This window comes from Helicoverpa zea, chromosome 7 (genome assembly GCF_022581195.2).
Source record: "Helicoverpa zea isolate HzStark_Cry1AcR chromosome 7, ilHelZeax1.1, whole genome shotgun sequence".
NCBI classification, from domain to species: Eukaryota; Metazoa; Arthropoda; class Insecta; order Lepidoptera; family Noctuidae; genus Helicoverpa; species Helicoverpa zea.
The window spans coordinates 12,902,008-12,923,111 of NC_061458.1; the positions used below are offsets into that span (position 1 = coordinate 12,902,008).

Below are 21,104 nucleotides of genomic sequence, written 5' to 3' on the forward strand. Positions count from 1 at the left end.
TTTTTATAGATTTACTATATGTATAGATTTAAATTTCAAAGGACTTATGGAACAGTATTATGACAATGTATGTATAAAATGGCGGAACATAAACCATCTCTGTTCCTTCCATAAAGTAGTTGTTTCATTAAATATAGCCTACCCGTACTCTGCAGACTAAACAGTCGCCCGACAGTTGGCGCAATGGTTTAAGGAAATCGTGATTTTTTTAATCGATCTGATACCGGTCAAGTACCAGATCGTTGTTTGTATAGGTAGGTATGCGTCTCGAATGCATCCCAATAAGTACGACTCTGTACTTATCAAGTGCCCTATCTAACTGTCAGCCAACTATAAAGTCTACAGTATCCTACTTTCATTATATACCTTCCTCACACATATCAAACTAGACTACAGGAAAATCGAATGATACCAATAACTCTTTTCTTTAGAAACCATTACGGAAATTATTCTAATCACCCATGTCCCATACCAATTATAAAATTGTGTAGTTACCGATAGTTAAATTGAGGTTTCCGATTAAAATAATACGAAACTCTGTCATTTTTAATCGAAATTTCGACAATGGAGACAACGACTTACACTCGCAGCAAAACCACCGATTTTTTCTACAAGATCAACTTCGTGATCTACTTATTCGGCTTGCCTAACTTCTGGATAGAAGATCTAAAGTTATCCAAAACATTTGTCAAAATCTACGACAAGTTTTCAGCTTTCAGCAATGGCTTGATATACCTAATGATACTTTCTGAGATCGGGTCATTCTTCACGCAAACCAATTTAACTGAGAAACAGATGTCTAATCTGTTGGTTTTCGCGATCTCTCATCCGATGCTTTGTTCATTTAGTGTTATGATGTCGAGACTCAAGAAGAAAATAAGGCTGGTGATGTACAGCCTAGCTGTGAGCCTGAAGAGAGAGTACAATGACCCCGAAGTGGAGAAGCACATGATAGCTCACTCACTCACTTACGTGTCAGGCTTGTCTGTAAGCTATGTGATGACGATGATCATGTTTGCGGTAAACGCATTCTGGGACATGATGCAAAACGGTATAGTATAGTGTTGCAAAAAAAACGTTTTTTTTCTAATGTGAAAAAAAACCTGATAAAAAACTGTTTTTTTTCTGGGCCTTGTTTTTTTTTCAAGAGTATAATAACTCTAAAATTGTTATAGCATTTACCGTTAAAGATTAATACTTAAGATTACATAATAGAGTCTTAGGTTTATTCTTGAATCTACGGTACTTTTCTGATAAAAAATGATTTTCATTATATATTTTTGAAATTAGTGTTTTTGTCAAAACAAACATGGCGCTATTCAAAAAGTGTCAACGTTGTGAGATGTTGCTATTCGTAGCCAATATGCAAACTCACTATAGTTCGGCCATTCAGAGAATGCGTTCCTGACACGTCGCGATTGAACTGACGACGTAACTACATTCATTGATTATTGATATAATAATGTTGTTTTAATGCTCCTCAATTGTTAAAACGGTAAACAACCAGCAAAAATATTTTTATCGTAACTGCAACGCCATTGCAAAGTTACGTCGTCAGTTCAATCGCGACGTGTCAGGAACGCATTCTCTGAATGGCCGAACTATAACAGCCAGTTTCTTCATCAAAAGTTAAAGCCAAAGTAAAAGTCAAAGTAATGTCTAAAGTAAAAGATTGATGAATTTCTAAGTGATAACTTACTGTTAACCGATTTATTTTTACTTTATTAGATAATTGTATTTTTGTTTTCTTTCTTATGTAATAATTTATTATTTTACTAATTTTAACATAAAATAATAATTATTTTTAATTTTTGACATACAAATAATAATTTTTGCATACCTCTTGCACGATAAGTTTTTTTTGCATGCAACCACAATATTTGTACGCTTCCGAGCATAACATAGCGACCTTTTACTTTAATTTAAGAACTGTATTATCTACCTATGTTAAACAAATAAACGATGATTATGATTTTGATTAAAACTACCAAAATTTCATAAAAATATTGGCAACATTCATTGATATTAACTCAACGAAAGGGAAATCCCCAATTCATATACCTATTTATGCACGGGGAAATCCCCTTTCGATTTGTTTCTAATTCAATGTTGAAAGTAGTGAATTATGAATTAATAATATTTTGATTTACTATACAAATTTAATTTATAATTGAACTAAAACGTAGGCTAGAAAAAAAAAAACAAATTTAGAAAAAAAACAACGATGCTAAGTTTTTTTTCATGTTTTTTTTTTCAATAAAGTTAAACAATACAAATAGTTTTTTTCATTTTACATCACTAGTATAGTATCCACGCACTCTTTTACTGTTTCAGTGATAGTTTCTATAACCACCAAAATAAGTTCGTTTTGCTATCCATTTCTAGGCTCAACATTCACCACTATAGTGACTGCTTATCCACTCGTTGACGACCGTTCTGGGCTGGCTGACTTAGCGAGAGCCTTTTTCTTTGTAACCTGGTGGATCTTCGTCACTAGATTTTTAGCGGTATACATGCTAGTCATACCTCTGACTACCAGCCTTGGCTATCAGTTCAAGAACCTGCAAAGCTATTTCAGCAGCCTCGCTGATATATTTGATCGCAAAGAGTTGAGCCAAGCAGAGAAAGAAGAAAAATATGAGGCAGGTTTTAAAGTTGGAATTAAAGTTCATACGGAGACTTTGAGGTAAACGAAACATGTCCAACGGTTATAATATGTTTAATTACCCTTCTTTTATTCAGCCATTTCAAACACTTTACAGGTGTGTTAAGGATACGCAAGATGTGTGTCGAGGAGTGTTCAGCGGGCAGATCATCTTCAACATCGTGTTATTGATCATTTTGATGGCGCGGATGGTCGTAAGTAATCAAATAAAAACAGTTCAATTCTAGTCAGTTCCAAAGTTTGGATAGTTTATTATACCTGCATCATTGATCTTTCAAGACTTCGGAGCGCACGCTGGTGAACATATTCGTCACCGTGATCACTATAGGCGCCGTGCTCGTCAGCACTGGCCTCTACATGTGGAACGCTGGTGACGTCACCGTCGAAGTAAGAAATTCTTCTGTGCCTTAAATATTTTCATTATAACTATAAGATATTTTAATGTTAAGTCACAACCCCTCATGCTAGATTATCAATAGTGGTAATGGTGAACGGCAATTTCATACTTTGCTAGGCTTTCTCAACTGTGTCCATGAAACAGAAGGCTTTTAAACTTCTTAATCTTTCAAGTTCTTACATATAAACAATGTTTCAGGCTTCTCGTCTGCCAACTTCGATATATTTCTCAGGCTGGTATAATTGCAGAGGGCAGTCTTTGGTGCGTCTGCGCAATCTTATTGTTATAACTATGGCCAGTGCCCAGGTAAAATATACCTATACCCTACATCTTATCTTACATCCTTCGCTTCGTTAATTAGCAAGACCCATGCCTGTTTTCTGGTAAATTATAGCTTTATAATTTTACTCAAATACAATGATAAAGGTAAATGTTTAACTATGTTCACAGCGACCGGTGGTGCTTAAAGGTCTTGGATACATAGACCTTTCGTATCAGTCCTACATAACGGTGAGAATCCCCATGAAGAAATTATTGGCATAACATTTGCTTATTCATTTTTGTAAAAAATATGAAGTTGACCCTAACTTGGCTTATTGTCAATACTAGCTAAGAAATAGTTTCTGTGTTTTGAGTAGGTATATCTTCATGTCCTAAGGATCTTAAAAGATATACCTACGCAGGCTTTCATCTAGGCTTTCAATTATCTATTTTAACCTGCAAAGTTTTATTTCAGATCGTGAAGTCATCCTACTCCGTTTTCTCAGTGCTGTATTAGTTGATTAAATAAATTAATATTTGTTATTGAAACACACTATGTTACCGTCACTTAATTCAAGATTTTAAATAATATATCCTACTGTCACCATGTGGTTTTCTTTATTTATGCTCCTCACGATTTATTGTCTACCCGTCAATTGCAAAAAGCTCCATTAAAATTAAAGCTTCGTTAAATCTATTGCTAACACTTTTTATCTTTTTGACAAAGAAAGAGTCAGCAATAAATTTAAAGAAGCTTTAACTTTAATGGAGATTTGTGCAACTTACAGTAAGAATAAGTAAAATTATAGAACAAGGACCGTCAGGATCTGAAATAATTAATTACTTATTTAGATAGAGGATGAGGCCTATTCGATGATTTAATAATTACTAGCTGTTTCCAGCGGTTACATCCGCATCCCGTGGAAATATACTTTCCTACCCTGAGTAAAAATAGCCTATATCTACCGGGGTTAATATAATATTGCTTAGAACAGTGAAATCATTTTTCAAATCAGGTTAATAGTTTCCGAGACCTTAGACTAGTTTAGAAGGTCTACCTCTCCATCTTAATTTATCCGCATTCATGCTAAGATAATGCGACATCCCTTCTCATTGTATTCCCATAGATATTAGAGTTTTAGATTTCTGTGTTCCGATATGAGAGAGGAGTGCTGTTGGTAGATAAATATATCCTCTTTTTTGAGCCTGAGAATAATAATAATGTATAAGAAATAATTTCATAGTAATTTGAATAAATCTTACTCAGGTGAAAGTAATTAAAACGATCACATAGGTACTTAAATGTAATTTGTATGACAAAATGACAGCACAAATTAAACCCATTTCCTACAATAATTGCGAAACGTAACTATCCTTTATTGCCTTGGACTAATTAACGCAAGCAATTATGCCTTTGTATGATCTAACCAATTAATTAATTAAGAGTTGTTAGGAAAATTATTCGATATGTGGAAGTAATTACTAGAAATTACTATACCTGTACGTACCTACCTGATTAATAAGATAAAGGAAAATCACATCAAATATGAATAGATGAACAATTATGTGATTGTGACCCCTCCCAATGCCATCCTTGATAAAGACAAAAAATAAGATTGTTCCTTCTTCTTCTTCCGAACTAATCCGAAACTTTGGCCCTAGGGGCCCAGCAGAGTTTGATGAGCATACGAAATAACGTATGGAACGTCGTATGTAGCGTCAGGCCCTTATCGATAGACGCTAGACTAGACGCTAGGCTAGACGAAGTATCCTATCATCCATTGGCTTTGACTCCTGGAATGCTCTTACATTTAAAGTTATTATGTTTATTTCTTCAACACGGTTAGTAGTCAAATCTATTGCAAATGAAAAAAAATATGCAGGTCTTGCGATCTTGACATTAAATATGCAGGTCTTGCGATCTTGACATTACATCAGAGAAATAACATAATGAATTATTGTTATCCAAATCCACTAAACGTCTGGCAACTCTGGAAGAGAAGTCAAGGGACCAGCTAGTATTGGAATTAGCAGTATTGCGATACTTTACAAAGAAATTGCAATTATTGCCAATTATGTGCCATTATTTCGGTTCACGTGTTCACAAATTCACACACATCGACTAAAAAGGCGACAACTTACAACAAATTCGAAATGGACAACTTTACAGGCTATTATAAATCTTCTAACACAACAGAGTTTCTGATCAATCTAAACAAATTCGGTTTTATATTCGGCTTGCCCAACTTCTGGATAGAAGAGCTAGACTTCTCAGATACGTTCCGCAAAATAATTGGTCGGTTGAACAAATATGGTAACTGGCTCGTTTTTGTTCTTATCTTAGCGGAATATGGTGCGTATTTCACGCAGAAAAATTTGGACGAGCGTCAGACCTCCGATTTAATTCTATTCATAATTTCTCATACCATCATTACTGGGTTTCGTGTAAGGATTTCTCACCAAGAAGTCCAGATAAGAAACGTTATGTATAAACTGGGGATTGCTCTGAAAGAAGTATATAATGACAGCGAAGCAGAAGACCAAATGATCAAGAGATCGAAGTTCTTCTCCTATGCTCTAGTCTTAAACTGCATCATGTCAGTCTTAATGTACACCGTGGCAGCTGTTATGAGGGTCATACGAGCAGGTATGTACAGTAATATTATCCACTATTGTCTGGCAAATAGCAGTATTTCAGACAAAGTGATATGTAGTATTTCTACTAAAGAATACTATTTTCTCAGGGCTGACGTTTACCACAGTAATTACCGTCTATCCCACCGTTGAAGATAGATCCGTTTGGAGCGACGTCGTCAGAGCAGTGTTCTATATAATCTGGTGCATCTACTTGACACGCGTCTTCGCAGTATACACCCTGGTGATCTGCTTGACCATTGCCATGAGCCACCAGTTCAAGAACATTACGAGCTACTTCTATAGCCTCAGCAATATTTTCGAAGACGGGCAAATGACGCAAACGGAGAAGGAACAGGAGTACGAGAGATCCTTCCGAGCTGGCATCAGAATACATTCAGAGACTTTGAAGTAATTTTATTATCATCAGTTTTATTACGTACCTACCTAGGTAGCTTTTGTTTTTATGTTCTTTTAGCTTCTTGGTGTATGATTATGTTCTCTTCCAGTTGTACCGGAGATATACAAAGGATATGTCGGGACGTGTTCAGCGGTCAGATAATATTTAACCTAACTTTGCTGATCGTGTTGATGATGCAGATGGTGGCAAGTATTTATTTACCAGATTCCTATATAACTTTGGACAACTTCAACCACTGTCTCATCCTCCTATACTGAGTTTTATATGGTTATGGAGCTATGGATCCCCCCTATACATGTAAGGCTGACTAACTGCTTTGATGGAACGTTTCAGAATTCGCCGCGAAATTTGACAAACGCGTTAACGCTAGTGATAGCAGGGTTGACTATTCTACTCAGCACGGGATTCTTCATGTGGAATGCTGGTGATATTACCGTTGAGGTAAGGCCTATTCGAATAAATAAATAAAAATCAAAATGCTTTGACTTCTTTATATTGAATTGTGGTTCCTTCAGGCGCAGTTACTGCCCACAGCGATGTTCAGTTCAGGCTGGGAGAACTGCGGACGCGACAGCTCGGTGCGCGTCCGGAAACTGATCGTCATTGCTATGATGCAGGCACAGGTATGACCTCACTAATCGGGACTAAATATTGTAAAGGTGATGTTATGTATATTTTCAAGGATTCTGCATTTTTAACTTTTAAATCACTGATTAAATGTGCAAGTTTAAAGTATGGTTTGTTTGGATATTTCAGGAGCCAGTGGTTCTCACGGGTCTTGGTATTATAGCACTGTCCTACCAATCTTACGTGTCTGTAAGTACAATATCAGAGACTCCTTAATGGATATTAAAGCATTTTAATGTTGTTTATCTATGACTATGTTTATCATTTTCTTTTTTTCAGATAGTGAAGTCATCTTATTCTGTATTCTCCGTGCTGTATTAAATTAATATGATTTTGATTTTGTTAACCATTCGTTTCATAATGATACCTTGATAATTCCACTACTCCCACAATACAGTGAGCTGCCTCCCAGATAGAACCAGCTTAGTTTGCATGGTTAACAATTGCTAATAAGCACAAAAGAAAAACAATTGGACCGTAGGAAAAACCAAATACTGAAACAATGCGTATAGGGAGCGTGCAGGATTGCCACTTCATCTGTAGTTTAGCATGCATGGTATTCCTTTTCAAATAAAGTCCCTACCAAATATCAATTTATCGTTTTCTTTGTACGACCGAATAGATAATAAATTAATAGAAAGAAAATATGGTAAGAAAGAATGTTACTTGTGAGATGTAGGAAGATAGAAGAGTAGGGAAGAAGAAAGCATAGGTACTGCGCGGGCCCCAAATAAAATTAAGGGATAAGGAGGATGTAGGCCATTAGAAATTATAAAAGATTCTACTAGTATTATAAACGCAAAAGTTTGTGTGTGGGTGTTGGGTTCTTCTTTAATACTAAAACTTTCAATAGACCTGGCAGTATATGTTATTCTGATCATAAAAGCATATGGCTACAAGCTGTTTGCTTATATGCTAAGTACATACTTTATATTTATGTGTGGGAAATAGTTACTAAGGGACGCGGGTTAAACCGTTTTTGGAAGCTAGTACCTACATAAAGAAAATATCCTAATACGCCAGAAGTCAAAATTGCAATAGTTCCCAGAAACCACCCAGCACATTCCCGGCGCGTGTTAAATTAGTCAGCGAATGTCATTCACCAGGACAAACTCATCAACTTTCTAGTTCCTTCGGTATTATTTATAAAAAAAGCTATTCCGTATGATTTATAATCTCCCGAACTGTTTTACATAACTTCAAAACTAGTTCTTTACTTATATACGTAGACATTTAAGAGTTATGAGTATCCAGAAGCCAGAAAATCTGACAACTAGTCTCACTAAGGGGTATGGGGTGTTCAGCTAACTGCCTTTTCAGGAGTTCAGTTAGGCAGTCGCTGCATGTCGCTGATACATCCAGTTACTCTGGAAAAGTCTAAACAGATGATGATATTCCGATAGGTATAATTAATTAAAAGCTATCATGTACGTAATTAAAAAAGATGACTCGTAAAAATTGCAAACGTGCCTGAAACCCTGGCTAAAAACCTTTCCACGTGTAAATATAAAACAAAATTACTGCTGCATTTGCGCCCATTTCATGTAATTACGCCTATGATCTAACCAATTAATTGAATTTGGAGTAAGTGGAGGAATTGAATGCGGAAGTTGGGTACTAAAAGATGTTTATTCAATCGTTACTATATGTATGTATGAAATTGAAAAAATAAATAAAAAAAAAACCTTCTAAATCAGTGGTAGAAATAGCTATATGTATTTATGATTTAGCTTACAAAGAGAATAAAGGAGCTGTACATACAGTCGTGGTCAGCTAATTAAAGACACTGCTGGAATCTTAAATTGCCGCTGCATTTCATCTGCATTTCTTTTTTCTGATTACTATTGGAACTTTATTTTCTATTTTAAAATATTTAAGAGAACATTGTGAAATATTAAAACTAAAGACTATCTTCAGTGATCCTCCGCGACAAGTTTTTTTTCGCTTTATCCGAATCTCGAGCGGTATGAACCATAACGTGGCCTGGCCATATAATTAAAGACACTCAATTTGCTCAGAGGAAGAAATGCAAATTATTAATATTATTGAAGGTACTTTTCTATAACAACATTCCCTACACTATAACTAAGCATACTGATGAGTACTAACATTTGGTTTATTTCCTTTTACCTCAATGACATCACGACATCCCTAAACGTGCAAGCGGTCAGTTTTGTTCTAAGTCGCTACGGGAATTTTCTACCATGCTTCATAAAAATCTGTGTAAAATTGATCAATGTTTCGTGTACGACTTATCGCCATTGTGTTTTCTGGCCGATTACCAGTTTTTTTTCTATTAAATTTGCAATGGGCCAAACCAAAACCGTCATAAGTTGCTCGATCAAAGAGTCCTTTTCACTACTCATGCAGTGTTTTTCAGAACTTTTCTAATTTGTAAAGCGCTAAGGACCGGTAAATTATGCTTAGCATATAACAACATGCTTATTTCTAAAATATTATAGTACTTGAATTCGCCTATTTTTAATAATATCTTTCTAAAGGATCTCCACACCAAGTAGTGGGGAGAAGCCTCACACTATTACTTTTTCGACTCCTATGTTTGAGAACTTTCTTGGTGTACTTTGGTTCCATCTCATGTTTTGGAGGCGACTAATATCAATGCATTATTTTATAATTATTCGTATCCCTTTGTTTAATGAGAAAAAAATTACATTTTTGAACACTTGTTTACTGCACCTTTCACATTTGATAGAAATAGCCAACTACAGTGTGGACAAGCGGTGCTTTTCCAAAAGTAATGTACATCTTCCGATACCCATGCCTTAAAGCTTTTCTCGACCCGATTGTAGTCTAAAAGTTCTGAAGACACAATTATCGTCCTTTTAGCATCAGATGACTCCCAAAAAAACCAGTACCGAATCATGTAAATGGTTCACTATTTGGCTATAGCACCGCCTTAAAGTCTGTTTGCGGACAAGTTTTCCTTGGGGTCGGTTTTCAGTTGTTCTCAAACCTTGCCTTTTTTAGTGCCAATTGATAAGGAATCTTTAATAATCAATTTATTACCATGTCCTTACTACAGATCAAGTGGTATGAATAAATCCGCATGTCAAAACTTAATTTAAAAAGGGAACAAATATAATGACCACCATAAAATGCTTTGATACCCTTAGTTTTGTAACCAGAAATATCTACTGAACACCAGAAAAATAAAGTCTAAAAATGTAATAGTACCAGCTATTTTAGTCACGACTTCACTTTAAATTGTATTCGACCACCAAATTTAGTAAATGATCACCAACTCTTGACGACCAAATTAATGTATTATTTTTGCCTAAATAAGTCACTGTGATTGCCATAAAATGTAGGCTTATTACCAAATAAAGTATTATGATGCCATATTAAGTTATGTGTCCGGCTTGCAATGCATGCGTGAGTATCAGTATGACGAGTGACAGGGGAAAATGGAAGAAAATGACATATTGCGCCGACCTCAAGTAAAATTGGGAACAGGGCAGGAGAAAGAAGAAGAAGAATGTGTTTCTCAATACACTCCCTCGAAAACACACTCTTATCGCACTGTTTAGAGGCATGCAATAGACAATTTTCCACCCTAGTGCAGGAAAAGGGTCCCCATAATGTTATTACATTTATTGTATCAGGGCGAACTTATTTTTTTGGAGTCAGTTTACTTAAACAGGATAGCAAGATGTAAAAACTTTGATTATCATTTTATATTAAAACGCTGATATAATTTTGATGATCATTTACTACTTTTGGTGATCATTTACTACTTTTGGGATAACAATGATTTATTTGGACTCATTTTGCTTAAATAGGATAGCAGAATTTAAAAACTTTGGTTATAATCTTACTTTAAAATGGTGGTTTAATTTTGGTGATCATTTACTATTTTTGGCTTACGCATGATTTATTTTGGAGTAATTTCGCTTAAATAGGATAGCAAAGTGTTAAAACTTTGGTTATAGTTTTACATTAAAATGCGAGTTTCATTTTGGTGATCATTTACTATTTTTGTCTGTTATTTGTTACTATATCTGGTGATCAGTTAAACATAAGCCATTTAAAAAAGCCTAAAACATTTTACTCACCAGTATTTTTGTTCTAGTCTTATTGATAGGACTAAAATGAAAATGTTTAATGAAAGAAACCTAAATTATTACCTAATTCGAGTTTTCATAAGTATTTTACTCACTTCTGAAAAAAAGTATGGCAACTATTTCTATCTTTCGTTTTTTTTCTTAACTGGGCTTTAACTGTCTTTAATTAGTCCAGCCAAGTATCAGCTACAAAAGTTAGTGTTCATTTCCCATAGAGCGTTATGTCTAAAGTATTAAAGAAAGTAATTATTTTTTGGCCTTAATTTAAAGAACACAATGTAAAGTTTGTTTTAATGATAACTACATTATATTTTATACCGTGCTTAAGCTCATGTCAGTACCATAACTATTTATTTCACTACGAGTCACGGGGTGTCTTTAATTATGTGACCATGACTGTATGTACCACAAAAATTTAAGACTCAAAAATAATTAGCGTAAGATCCCAATGAAGAAGAAAGCGCGAGCATCGAGAACTCGGATTGTTTTCTGCGCTTCACTGCCCCACTCCCTGTCGGATATAATTGAGCAGCTTATTAACCACTCAGCAGTGGCGTAGCGTGGAGGGGGCAGGGGGGGCAAATTCCCCGGGCGGCAGCTTTTAGGTAAAACTTTACGTAATTTTGGTTTTGAGTCTTAAATAAAAAATAATTAAAATTTCGCGCTCGCTTCGCTCGCGTATTCAGAAACTGTAAGCGCTTATTTTTGCATTTGACAACAAACAAAAAGTTAAGTACGTTTGGGATAAATTTTACGTAATATTTGGTTTAAGTCCGATAAAAATTTCGCGCTCGCTTCGCTCGCGCATTTGGAAATTACATAGGCAAGTTTTTCTTTATTTGCATTTGCTTACCTACACAACTGCTGACATGCGTTTAGCAGACTGCTAATTTAGGTAGACCGATGAGGTGGTCCCAGGCAAGACAAACTTTACTTAAAGTGGTCCCTCATGACTAAAAGGTTAAGAACCACTGGTTTAGATAAATTTAAATGCTATAAGCAATACCTACCTAGATACAAGCCAAATTTCACGCTTAGGTATAGTTCCATGGAAACTATTTTAAGTGTTAGTCCCGTAAATTAAATTAATTTGTTAAACAGTTTAAAGCAGCCCCGCTTTTTAAATTATTTCAATTTCATATATACTTATAGGTACCTACTTCGCTAGCTTGCGTACCTAAAAGAATTTTAAAACCTTCAAGAAATCAAGTAACAAGGATATAAAAGAAAAGTCTACTTGAGAACCTCCCCCTTCTTCGGCTGCGGGTTGTTCGAAAGAGTTACCGCGGCTCTGGAACATAAAAGGCCTTCGACGGAACACGACGGTTTTTAGTCAGTAAGAGTCTGACACTCCCTCACCGCTGCTAACCCACATCGTGAAGGGTCATTTGATGATTTTTAACGTCGATACAAAAAAAATCCCCTTTTTTGAAGTCGGTTAAAAATGACAAACGGCCAGTAACAATTGTTAAAAAAAATACAAGGGAAGGGGCGGCAAAATCGACAACTGCCCCGGGCGGCAGATACCCACGCTACGCCACTGCCACTCAGAGTACCAGTTGTAGCTCCGGAGGGTAATTACCCTCTGATTAGGAAGCCAGGCCGCGAACGTTATTAATAGTAGGTACTACCTACATACGTAACCCGGCACTAAATCACTCTCGGGACACGAGTGAAGTCAAGGGACCAGGCTAGCATGTAATCTACTTAGCTAAGTTGTAGCGTTACGTCACTAAAGAATATTGGAATAATTGCTTGCTGTGTGCCATGGCAATTATTACGTTTTCCGTCTTCGCAAATTCACACATTTGACGTTGTTTCTACGCGACTAAAAGGACGACAGCCATTTTCAAATTCAAAATGGAAAACTACTCGGGCTATTATAACTCTTCAAAAACAACAGAATTTCTGATCAATCTAAACAAATTCGTTTTTATATTCGGCTTGCCCAACTTCTGGGTGGAAAAGCTAGACTTCTCAGATACGTTCCGCAAAGTTATTGGTCAGTTGAATAAGTATGGAAATTGGTCCATATTTGGTTTAATCCTTGCTGAATATGGTGCGTACTTCACACAGAAGAATTTGAATGAGCGCCAGAGCTCTGATCTGATACTATTCATGATTTGCCATACTCTGACCACTGCGTTTCGCGTGAGTGTTTCTCACAAAGAAGTACAAATAAGAAACGTTGTATACAAACTGGGGATTGCTCTGAAGGAAGTGTATAATGACAGCGAGGCAGAAGACCTGATGATCAAAAGATCGAAGTTCTTCTCTTAGGCTCTCATCTTAAACTGCGTGTTGTCTCTTTTAATGTACACCGTGGAAGCTGTTATGCGGGTCGTACGAGCAGGTATGTCGACAATATTTTTTAAAAGCTCAAATAAGCCTTATTCTCAGTATTTTTTTAAGCAGCAGAATATAAGACAAAGTGATATGTACGTACACAGCGCCTTAGCGAATACGAATATTTTTGCAGCGGCGACGTATACCACAGTAATCACAGCCTATCCCGACGTTGACGATAGATCTGCTTTGAGCCACATCGTCAGAGTGATAGCCTACATAATCTGGTGCATCTACTTGACACGCATCTTCGCGGTCTACTCCCTGGTGATCAGCCTGACCATCGCCATGAGCTATCAGTTCAAGAACTTGACCAGCTACTTTTATAACCTCAGTAAGATTTTCGAAGATGATCAAATGACGCAAACGGAGAAGGAACAGGAGTACGAGAGAGCCTTCCGAGTTGGCGTCAAAATACATTCGGAGACTTTAAAGTAATAGTTCTGCTATTAGAATCCCAAACAGTTTTACAATGACACGATCCTATAACAAAAGTTATTTTTGTTTTTATCCAGGTGTACAGAAGATATACAGGCAATATGTCGGGACGTGTTCAGCGGTCAGATTATATTCAATATACTTATGCTGATAGTATTGATGCATCAGACGGTGGCAAGTATTTAGCAGATAGCCTTGTACAAAACCTACAAAACTACAGGTGTAGAAGTGCAATAAATATGTGAGGTTTCAGAATTCGGCGCGTAACCTGACGAATGCAGTAACTTTAGTGATGGCAGCGTTGACTATCCTACTGAGCACGGGGTTCTTCATGTGGAATGCCGGCGATATTACCGTTGAGGTAACACCTGTTTACCTGAATACTGGCTACTTACCGTCACTTACAAAGATCCTTAAGATCCATTCAAATTCCTTCCCTCTCTTGTGTACTGTCTTATGCATTCTCTTATGTACTCCCCTTATATACCCCTCTTATGTACTAGTCTTATGTGCTCCCTTATGTATTCCTCTTATAAAATTATCTTATGTACTCTTCTCATGAACTCTCTTATATACTCATCTTATGAACTCTCTTATGTCCTTTCTTATGTACTCTTTTATGAACTCTTCTTATAAACGCTCTTATGTACTTTTTTATGAACTCTTCTTATGTACTCATCTTATGAACTCTCTTATGTCCTTTCTTATCTACTCTTTTATGAACTCTTCTTATAAACGCTCTTATGTACTCTTTTATGAACTCTTCTTATGAACTCTTTTATGCACTCTTCTTATGAACTCTCTTATGTACTTTCTTATGTACTCTCTTATGAACTCTCTTATGCACTCTCTTATGTACCCCTTTTATTATTTTTTATACACCCTGGCAGGCTTGCATACATGGTTAGTTACTTGTGAAATCTTTCTACAACTGACAGTTAGAGTTCAATAAGTGACTGGAGTAGTGGGTGATCCTCTATCCTTTGTAAAGCTAAGCGTCCACTTGTCGGTATCGTACGCAACGGACGTATCGCACGCAACGGATCGTAGTATTATTTATAGAGAAACTCAAACAATTGCGTCCACCTGTCCGCATCGTACGCATCGCACATCTTGTTTGAGTTTCTATATAAATAATACTACGATCCGTTGCGTGCGTTGCGTCCGTTGCGTACGATACCGACAAGTGGACGCTTAGCTTAATAGGCGGTATCACTTCCCAATATTTTTAACAGTAACTAAACTTGGGTTTTCTGGTTCCACTTTTAGGCGCAGTTGCTGCCCACGGCGATGTTCAGTTCAGGCTGGGAGAACTGCGGACGCGACAGCTCGGTGCGCGTCAGGAAACTGATCGTCATTGCCATGATGCAGGCACAGGTATGACCCCACTAACCGGGACTGATCATTGTCTACCCTTATTTGGTCTTACCTTAATAAGACCTTTACCTATTACCTTTGCAAATTTGATTTGTCTTATAAAGCTGAATAATTGGTTTGTACGAATGCATTAATCTCAGGAGCTAATGGTCCGATTAGAAAAAAAAAACAGTGCTTGATATCGAAGAAGGCTGTATACTACTTTCTGTGCGGGTGTGCGAAGGAAGTTCCCGTGGGACGAGGCAGAAACCGCTGGCAAAAAATGCAATACAAAGCCATTTGACTGCTGTTTTTGGCGTTTTCTAGTTTTAGATCTCAGTTGCACTACAATAAGGGTTACTTTTGTTTGTTTCAGGCGCCAGTGGTTCTTACAGGTCTTGGTATCATAGCATTATCCTACCAATCTTATGTGTCTGTGAGTATTTTAACCAAATAATTTTAGAGTTATGTTGGCATTCTAATCTTTCAGTGATAAATACTTATTTTCTTTTTCAGATTGTGAAATCATCGTATTCAGTATTTTCAGTGCTGTATTAAGTCGCATTATCGTCGTGACTACGACAAACATTTCGCTTCGAATTTGTGATTATACATAATTTACTTTTTATTTAAAATTATTTTGATTATTATTAGCTTATGCTTTAGATTGTGATGTAGAATATAGAAATAAAACTAAATATACGTAGTATATAATTTGCTCTTTAATTGATGAACATCAACAGACAACAAACATTTTAATATACATTTATACACAAAATATACAGCCAAATAGTGTAGATATATAATTTTATACAATTTTACAAGAAAAAACTAAATAAATGCATCATTTATTTATATATTGTCCTTAAAGTTATAGGTACTAGTTTGATTTCAAGTTTAGTTTTCGCCTATAAAATTAAGTTTTTGATAAAAAAAATATTCCGTAACCTATAAATTCATAGAAACATACTACCCGTGCCGATAAAGAATGGGATTAGAAATCGCGACAGCTATATTTACCTCTCGCTCATACACTATAGCACATGAGCGAGAGGTAAATACAGCTGTCGCGATTTCTAATCCCATTCTTTATTGGCACGGGTTGTACAACACATCTAAACCCGCCGATTATGGCGTACAAGTACAAAAGTATAAAGTACTGGGCACATAGAATAATTGCACTTGACAGTTAGGGCCGGTGCACACCGAATACTCAGCAATGCATTTTGTGTGCACCTGCCTAAACACACATCATATAAATACATACACATATATGAATATAATATCAGATAATTTCTGTAGCTCAAATAAAAGTTGTCTGTTCGATGCGGCCACAGCGTAATGTAACTAGCAATGAAGGAAGGATTTTTATAAAATGTGTTAAGATTTCATAGTGGAAGAAGATAATAAGTATAAAAATGTTAAGAAAAATCCGTGGAATACTTCCAACTTAGAACTTGTTGGTGGACTTTTAAAATCTTTTAAGCTACAAAGAAAGCTCTGCAACCGCGTCAAACAGCTCTCAAACTTTATAATATTTTATACATACTATAATAATATATCGCTTATTACGTGGAAGACTTACAAATAAACCTGGCATCTCATTAAATGGCTATAACATTACCTCTCGCACCATATCCGTTCAGTCGAAGTTAGCTGTGGGTACTGATATGTATGTACATAATAAACTATATTTTAAGTAAATAAAAAATCTATTTTCCGTAGATTATTCGAAGTGATAGGTAAACATCATCACACCTGTTTTATAAGAGGCGCGTCTGCAGCAAAAAAATTCGAGGACGACGTGGTGTCACGTTAAACTGATAAAAAAAGGAAAAAGTAATACTAAATACACCAGTTGAAACAATACTCATGCATTGAATTTTTTTGCAATAATATTCATTTTAGACATACGTGCATTTACATAATATTTTAAAATAACGGCAATGTCACTAAAAGGACACATTGTATTGTCCTATAAACCTCAAGCGTTTTTATATAAAACCAATCTGCATGTCTAACAATGCTCTATCTATATGGCATGAATAACAATGGCGAATAAAGAGATAAATTTTAATGTATCCTGTCGTAGTTACAATGCCGATTACCATTCAAACGCATCAAGCAACGCCTTTAATTTATTATCTATTCATTCAAATTCGCATTACATATCCTATGTTTACGTCATTTATGATTATACTAATAAATGTGTAAACAATCTTGGCAAACAAATCTTTTGCATTGAAAAAATTAACACAATGTTTATTTTTCTCACAAAAGATGTGACAAGATCTTGATGTAAAACACATATTTTTTTACCTTTATCTATGGCGTATTACAGTCGCCATGTTGTTTTTACAAACAATAAAATTCGAGAAAACATATTTCTCTTCTTAGAAGTCGGATAAAAGAATACTCAATGAAACACACTGCCCAGACATTTCGAAACAGATGGATGATTTAGCCCTAGCACACATTCACAGTATTCCTATAAAACCTACATCTTACATATCAGTACCCATTAGCATATAATTAAATTCGTTCACACCATAGGTTCCCAAAGGCCCTTAGAAACCAAAGAGGCAATGTTATGAAATACTACTTTCATTAAATAAATAGAGGTACTCCACAAAATTGCCAACTGGGGTATTTTTTTAAAGACGGTCTTGGGAACCTATGGCTTGTTACCCAAGTACCTTACAGCTTGGAGTCAAAGAACTGAAGTTCCTTCTCCTGCGGTAACTTCTTGAAGTAGCTCTCTACGTAGTCATCGTCCACATCAGCCAGTTTCTTGTGCTGCCACTTGGGGCTGTTGTCTTTGTCAATGAGGAGGGCGCGGACTCCTGGAATAGAAGGTACAGGGTTACTGTCTATGGTAGGTAATTAATGTAAGGTTACGTTCATATGTCAAGCGCACAACGATAACGCTCGTTTACAGCTAAATACATTTTACACATGCTTACGCGCATTATAAAGCGTTATAAAATGATGTAGTTGTAAACGCCCGTTGTGCGCTTGTCATCTGAACGTAGCCTGATGGTATGTCGCCAGGGCATTGTAATGTCCGTTTGAATAGTTTTTTTGAAGGGTAATGTGATATTAATTGACTCAGGAATGACTTTCTAGGCTTGAAGAATTAAAAAAAACGTCTTCATTGTTATTTAAAAAAAATGACATGTCATCCAAATATATATGTCAGAACTTAACACAGATTGGATTTCTAACAGTCTGTTATGAAACATGTGGACTGGTAAGTATAGGTATGGTAAGTACCTTCAGGGAAGTCGTGGTTCTCGGTAGCCCTGCAGGCGGCGCGGTACTCCATCTTGAGGCACTGGCCGAGGTCCAGCTGAGCACCGCGCTGCAACGCTCGGAGCGTTATCTTCAGCGAGCCTGGGCACATCTGATGTAGGGTCTGGAAAATTCAGATTGTGAGATATTGGGATTTAGCTGGTTTCTCCTAGGTGGGATCGAAATAATAATTTCTGTAGTAGTCTGAGGCAAGTGAGTCTTGTACAGTCTTGACTTGCTGGAGCAAGAACATTAGGAATGTTATTGGATATTTTTTGTTAAAAGAACAAAATGTTGGCAGTAATAACAATGTGCGCAAAGAAGGAACATGCTAATAAATGTCACTTACCTTCAAAGTCTTCTCTGACCAATCATTCTGAACCTTCTCCAGCCTTTCAACAATCTCTTCAATTGAAGACGCAGCAAAGCAATAGTTTATGTGTTTAATATTATCTGATAGTGAGAACTGGTCCGATGGTTCATGGAACTTCTTCAGCAGGTTGTCTATTTCCCGTTCCTCGGTACACCGAGACAGCAACACTTCAAGCTCATACAGTCTCTTGCTGGGCACGTAGTGTGTGGCTATGCCTGACTTTACAACATCCCAACCTTTTAGTCTATCACCTGAAAGTAATATGTATGTGACTTAATACTTTAAAGTTCATCTTTAGAACTATGGCTACTTGGATTGTGTTTCAATTACAATTATTTATCAGCCTCAATAAAAATAATGATGCCTGCAAATATACAAACGGCCGTATAAAATTAAGGTACATGACTGAATAGAAGACTGACTGCTGCTATGTACTATGTCATTAAAAGTTATTTATATGCATCATCATCATTGTTAACATTGTTAAGTAATTTTATGATACACAAAAAATTTATAGGTAGGAGATAGAAAAAATAATTCTCAGTACTCACCAGTCAATCCCAAATATAATCCTAAATTAACTTGCAGCCTTGGCAGAAAGTATGATCCTCCAACATCAGGGAACAATCCAATCTTAGTCTCAGGCATGGCTATCACCGTCTTTTCCGTAGCTATCCTATACCTTCCATGTACCGACAGACCAAGACCACCACCCATTGTAATACCGTTAATTATAGCAATGTAGGGAATCTTATATTTTCCGATTAAGTAGTTTACATTGTATTCTGTGTGGAAGAACCGTGGGCCTTCAACTTTGTCAATCGCTGCTTTCACATCACCGCCAGCACAAAATGCTTTATCACCAGCTCCTTTGATAATCACCAGTGTCTTCTGGTTCTCCCATTCTCGGAGCTGAGGCAGTAGCTTGGCTACCATGGAAGTGTTCAGGGAGTTTAATGCCTTGGGTCGGTTTAATGTGATGATGCCAGCGTTGTTTAGTGTTTCAAAGAGTACATCTTGCTCCTGACTGGACATGGTGCGTTTTATGTACTGTGACGCTGGGCGGGTGAGGTTTACGCTTAGTTTGAACATCTGTGAATGTGTTTGTAATTAATGAGAATATATGTAAAATGTTTTATATCCACACACACAAACAATGGCCATTACCAATGAATGCCATCACCAAATCAAACCATAGTTTAGAGCCTATGAATTTGTATTTTTTTATGTTCTTAAGAATTTAACAAAGTTCTGGTTCATAATGAAATAGTGAATATAAATCTAGGAAAACATAGATTGTTGTTAAACAAGAAATGAAATTGGAGCTTAAGCTGAAGGCAAAATAAACAACCTGTTATTACTTTATATTTAAATTAACAACCCCTTATTTATTAATCCTTTTACATTCAACTTTAGTACCTCTGGAACTAATAAGAAAATATTAAATTATTATTTGTATTTTTGCTTTATAGGTTCTTACAAGAGAGAAACCGACTCATTTATATTGTTTAGAACGTGATAAAGATTTCAAATGAGTAACCTGTATAAACTGTTCACACAGTTCATTTCAGGCTTGAATAACAATTAATTACAAACTTAACAACAACAAAAGCGAACTTTGAACGTACGTTTTGAAGAGCAACTTAAGTTTCAATTAAAATATTTATGCATACGGCACATGTGTTACAATTACGTTATAGATAACATTAATTGCATAATTACTTACTTCGGACTTATGAAAACAGCGTTATCTGTAAATATAACTTGCCAAAATCCCAATTCTTATCTAATGATAACAAAGCTACGGTTTTATAAGTTCACCAACACTCGTAAAAAGTAGTTAGTAACTAATATACTGTTTCTTAAAAAATAATAATGAAGATTGAAGAATAAAGATAGAGCGTGTATTAAAATAAATAAATCTACCCAAAAACCGGTCGTGCACGTTCGGTACGACGACAAAAAATTCGTAACATATTTTCGTTATTTTCCCGTGCGAAATGTCAATATTATATCAGACAAAATTGTAGCGTTCAAAATTTTCCTTTCCTGGAATTCTATTCAGACAAAAATAAATATTTTTATAAACTCAACACGTGCTTTTTTTATTAGTAAAGTGGAATAAGAATACTTATACTCATGACTGTTATGAAATGACGATTTATTTCTGACATTCTTATTAAAATACTACTTTCACCAGGGAATAGTATCGA

At 35.9% G+C, this 21,104-nt stretch overlaps 2 protein-coding genes and 1 pseudogene across 3 annotated transcripts; 2 read left to right on the forward strand and 1 right to left on the reverse strand.

Moving 5' to 3' along the window:
- Window positions 1-564: 564 nt before the first annotated feature.
- LOC124632049 lies at window positions 565-7,493 on the forward strand. Its single transcript, XM_047166702.1, has 13 exons — window positions 565-1,051; window positions 2,386-2,686; window positions 2,763-2,859; window positions 2,945-3,052; window positions 3,261-3,368; window positions 3,513-3,572; window positions 5,454-5,970; window positions 6,068-6,368; window positions 6,467-6,563; window positions 6,712-6,819; window positions 6,894-7,001; window positions 7,135-7,194; window positions 7,285-7,493. The coding sequence occupies exons 1-13, from the start codon at window positions 565-567 to the stop codon at window positions 7,324-7,326; spliced, it is 2,394 nt and encodes a 797-aa protein (XP_047022658.1). The 3' UTR covers window positions 7,327-7,493.
- A 5,188-nt stretch (window positions 7,494-12,681) lies between these two features.
- LOC124631632 lies at window positions 12,682-15,785 on the forward strand (annotated as a pseudogene).
- Window positions 15,786-16,330: 545 nt separating this feature from the next.
- LOC124632078 (3-hydroxyisobutyryl-CoA hydrolase, mitochondrial) lies at window positions 16,331-20,900 on the reverse strand. 2 transcript variants are annotated; one of them, XM_047166738.1, is made up of 5 exons: window positions 20,818-20,900; window positions 19,443-19,983; window positions 18,868-19,142; window positions 18,501-18,642; window positions 16,331-18,070 (listed from the first exon to the last, which is right to left on the reverse strand). In XM_047166738.1, the coding sequence occupies exons 2-5, from the start codon at window positions 19,981-19,983 to the stop codon at window positions 17,925-17,927; spliced, it is 1,104 nt and encodes a 367-aa protein (XP_047022694.1). In that variant the 5' UTR covers window positions 20,818-20,900; the 3' UTR covers window positions 16,331-17,924. The 2 variants fall into 2 exon arrangements, with proteins under 2 accessions (XP_047022694.1, XP_047022693.1); XM_047166737.1 differs by having other exon boundaries at window positions 20,618-20,872.
- Window positions 20,901-21,104: the final 204 nt, after the last annotated feature.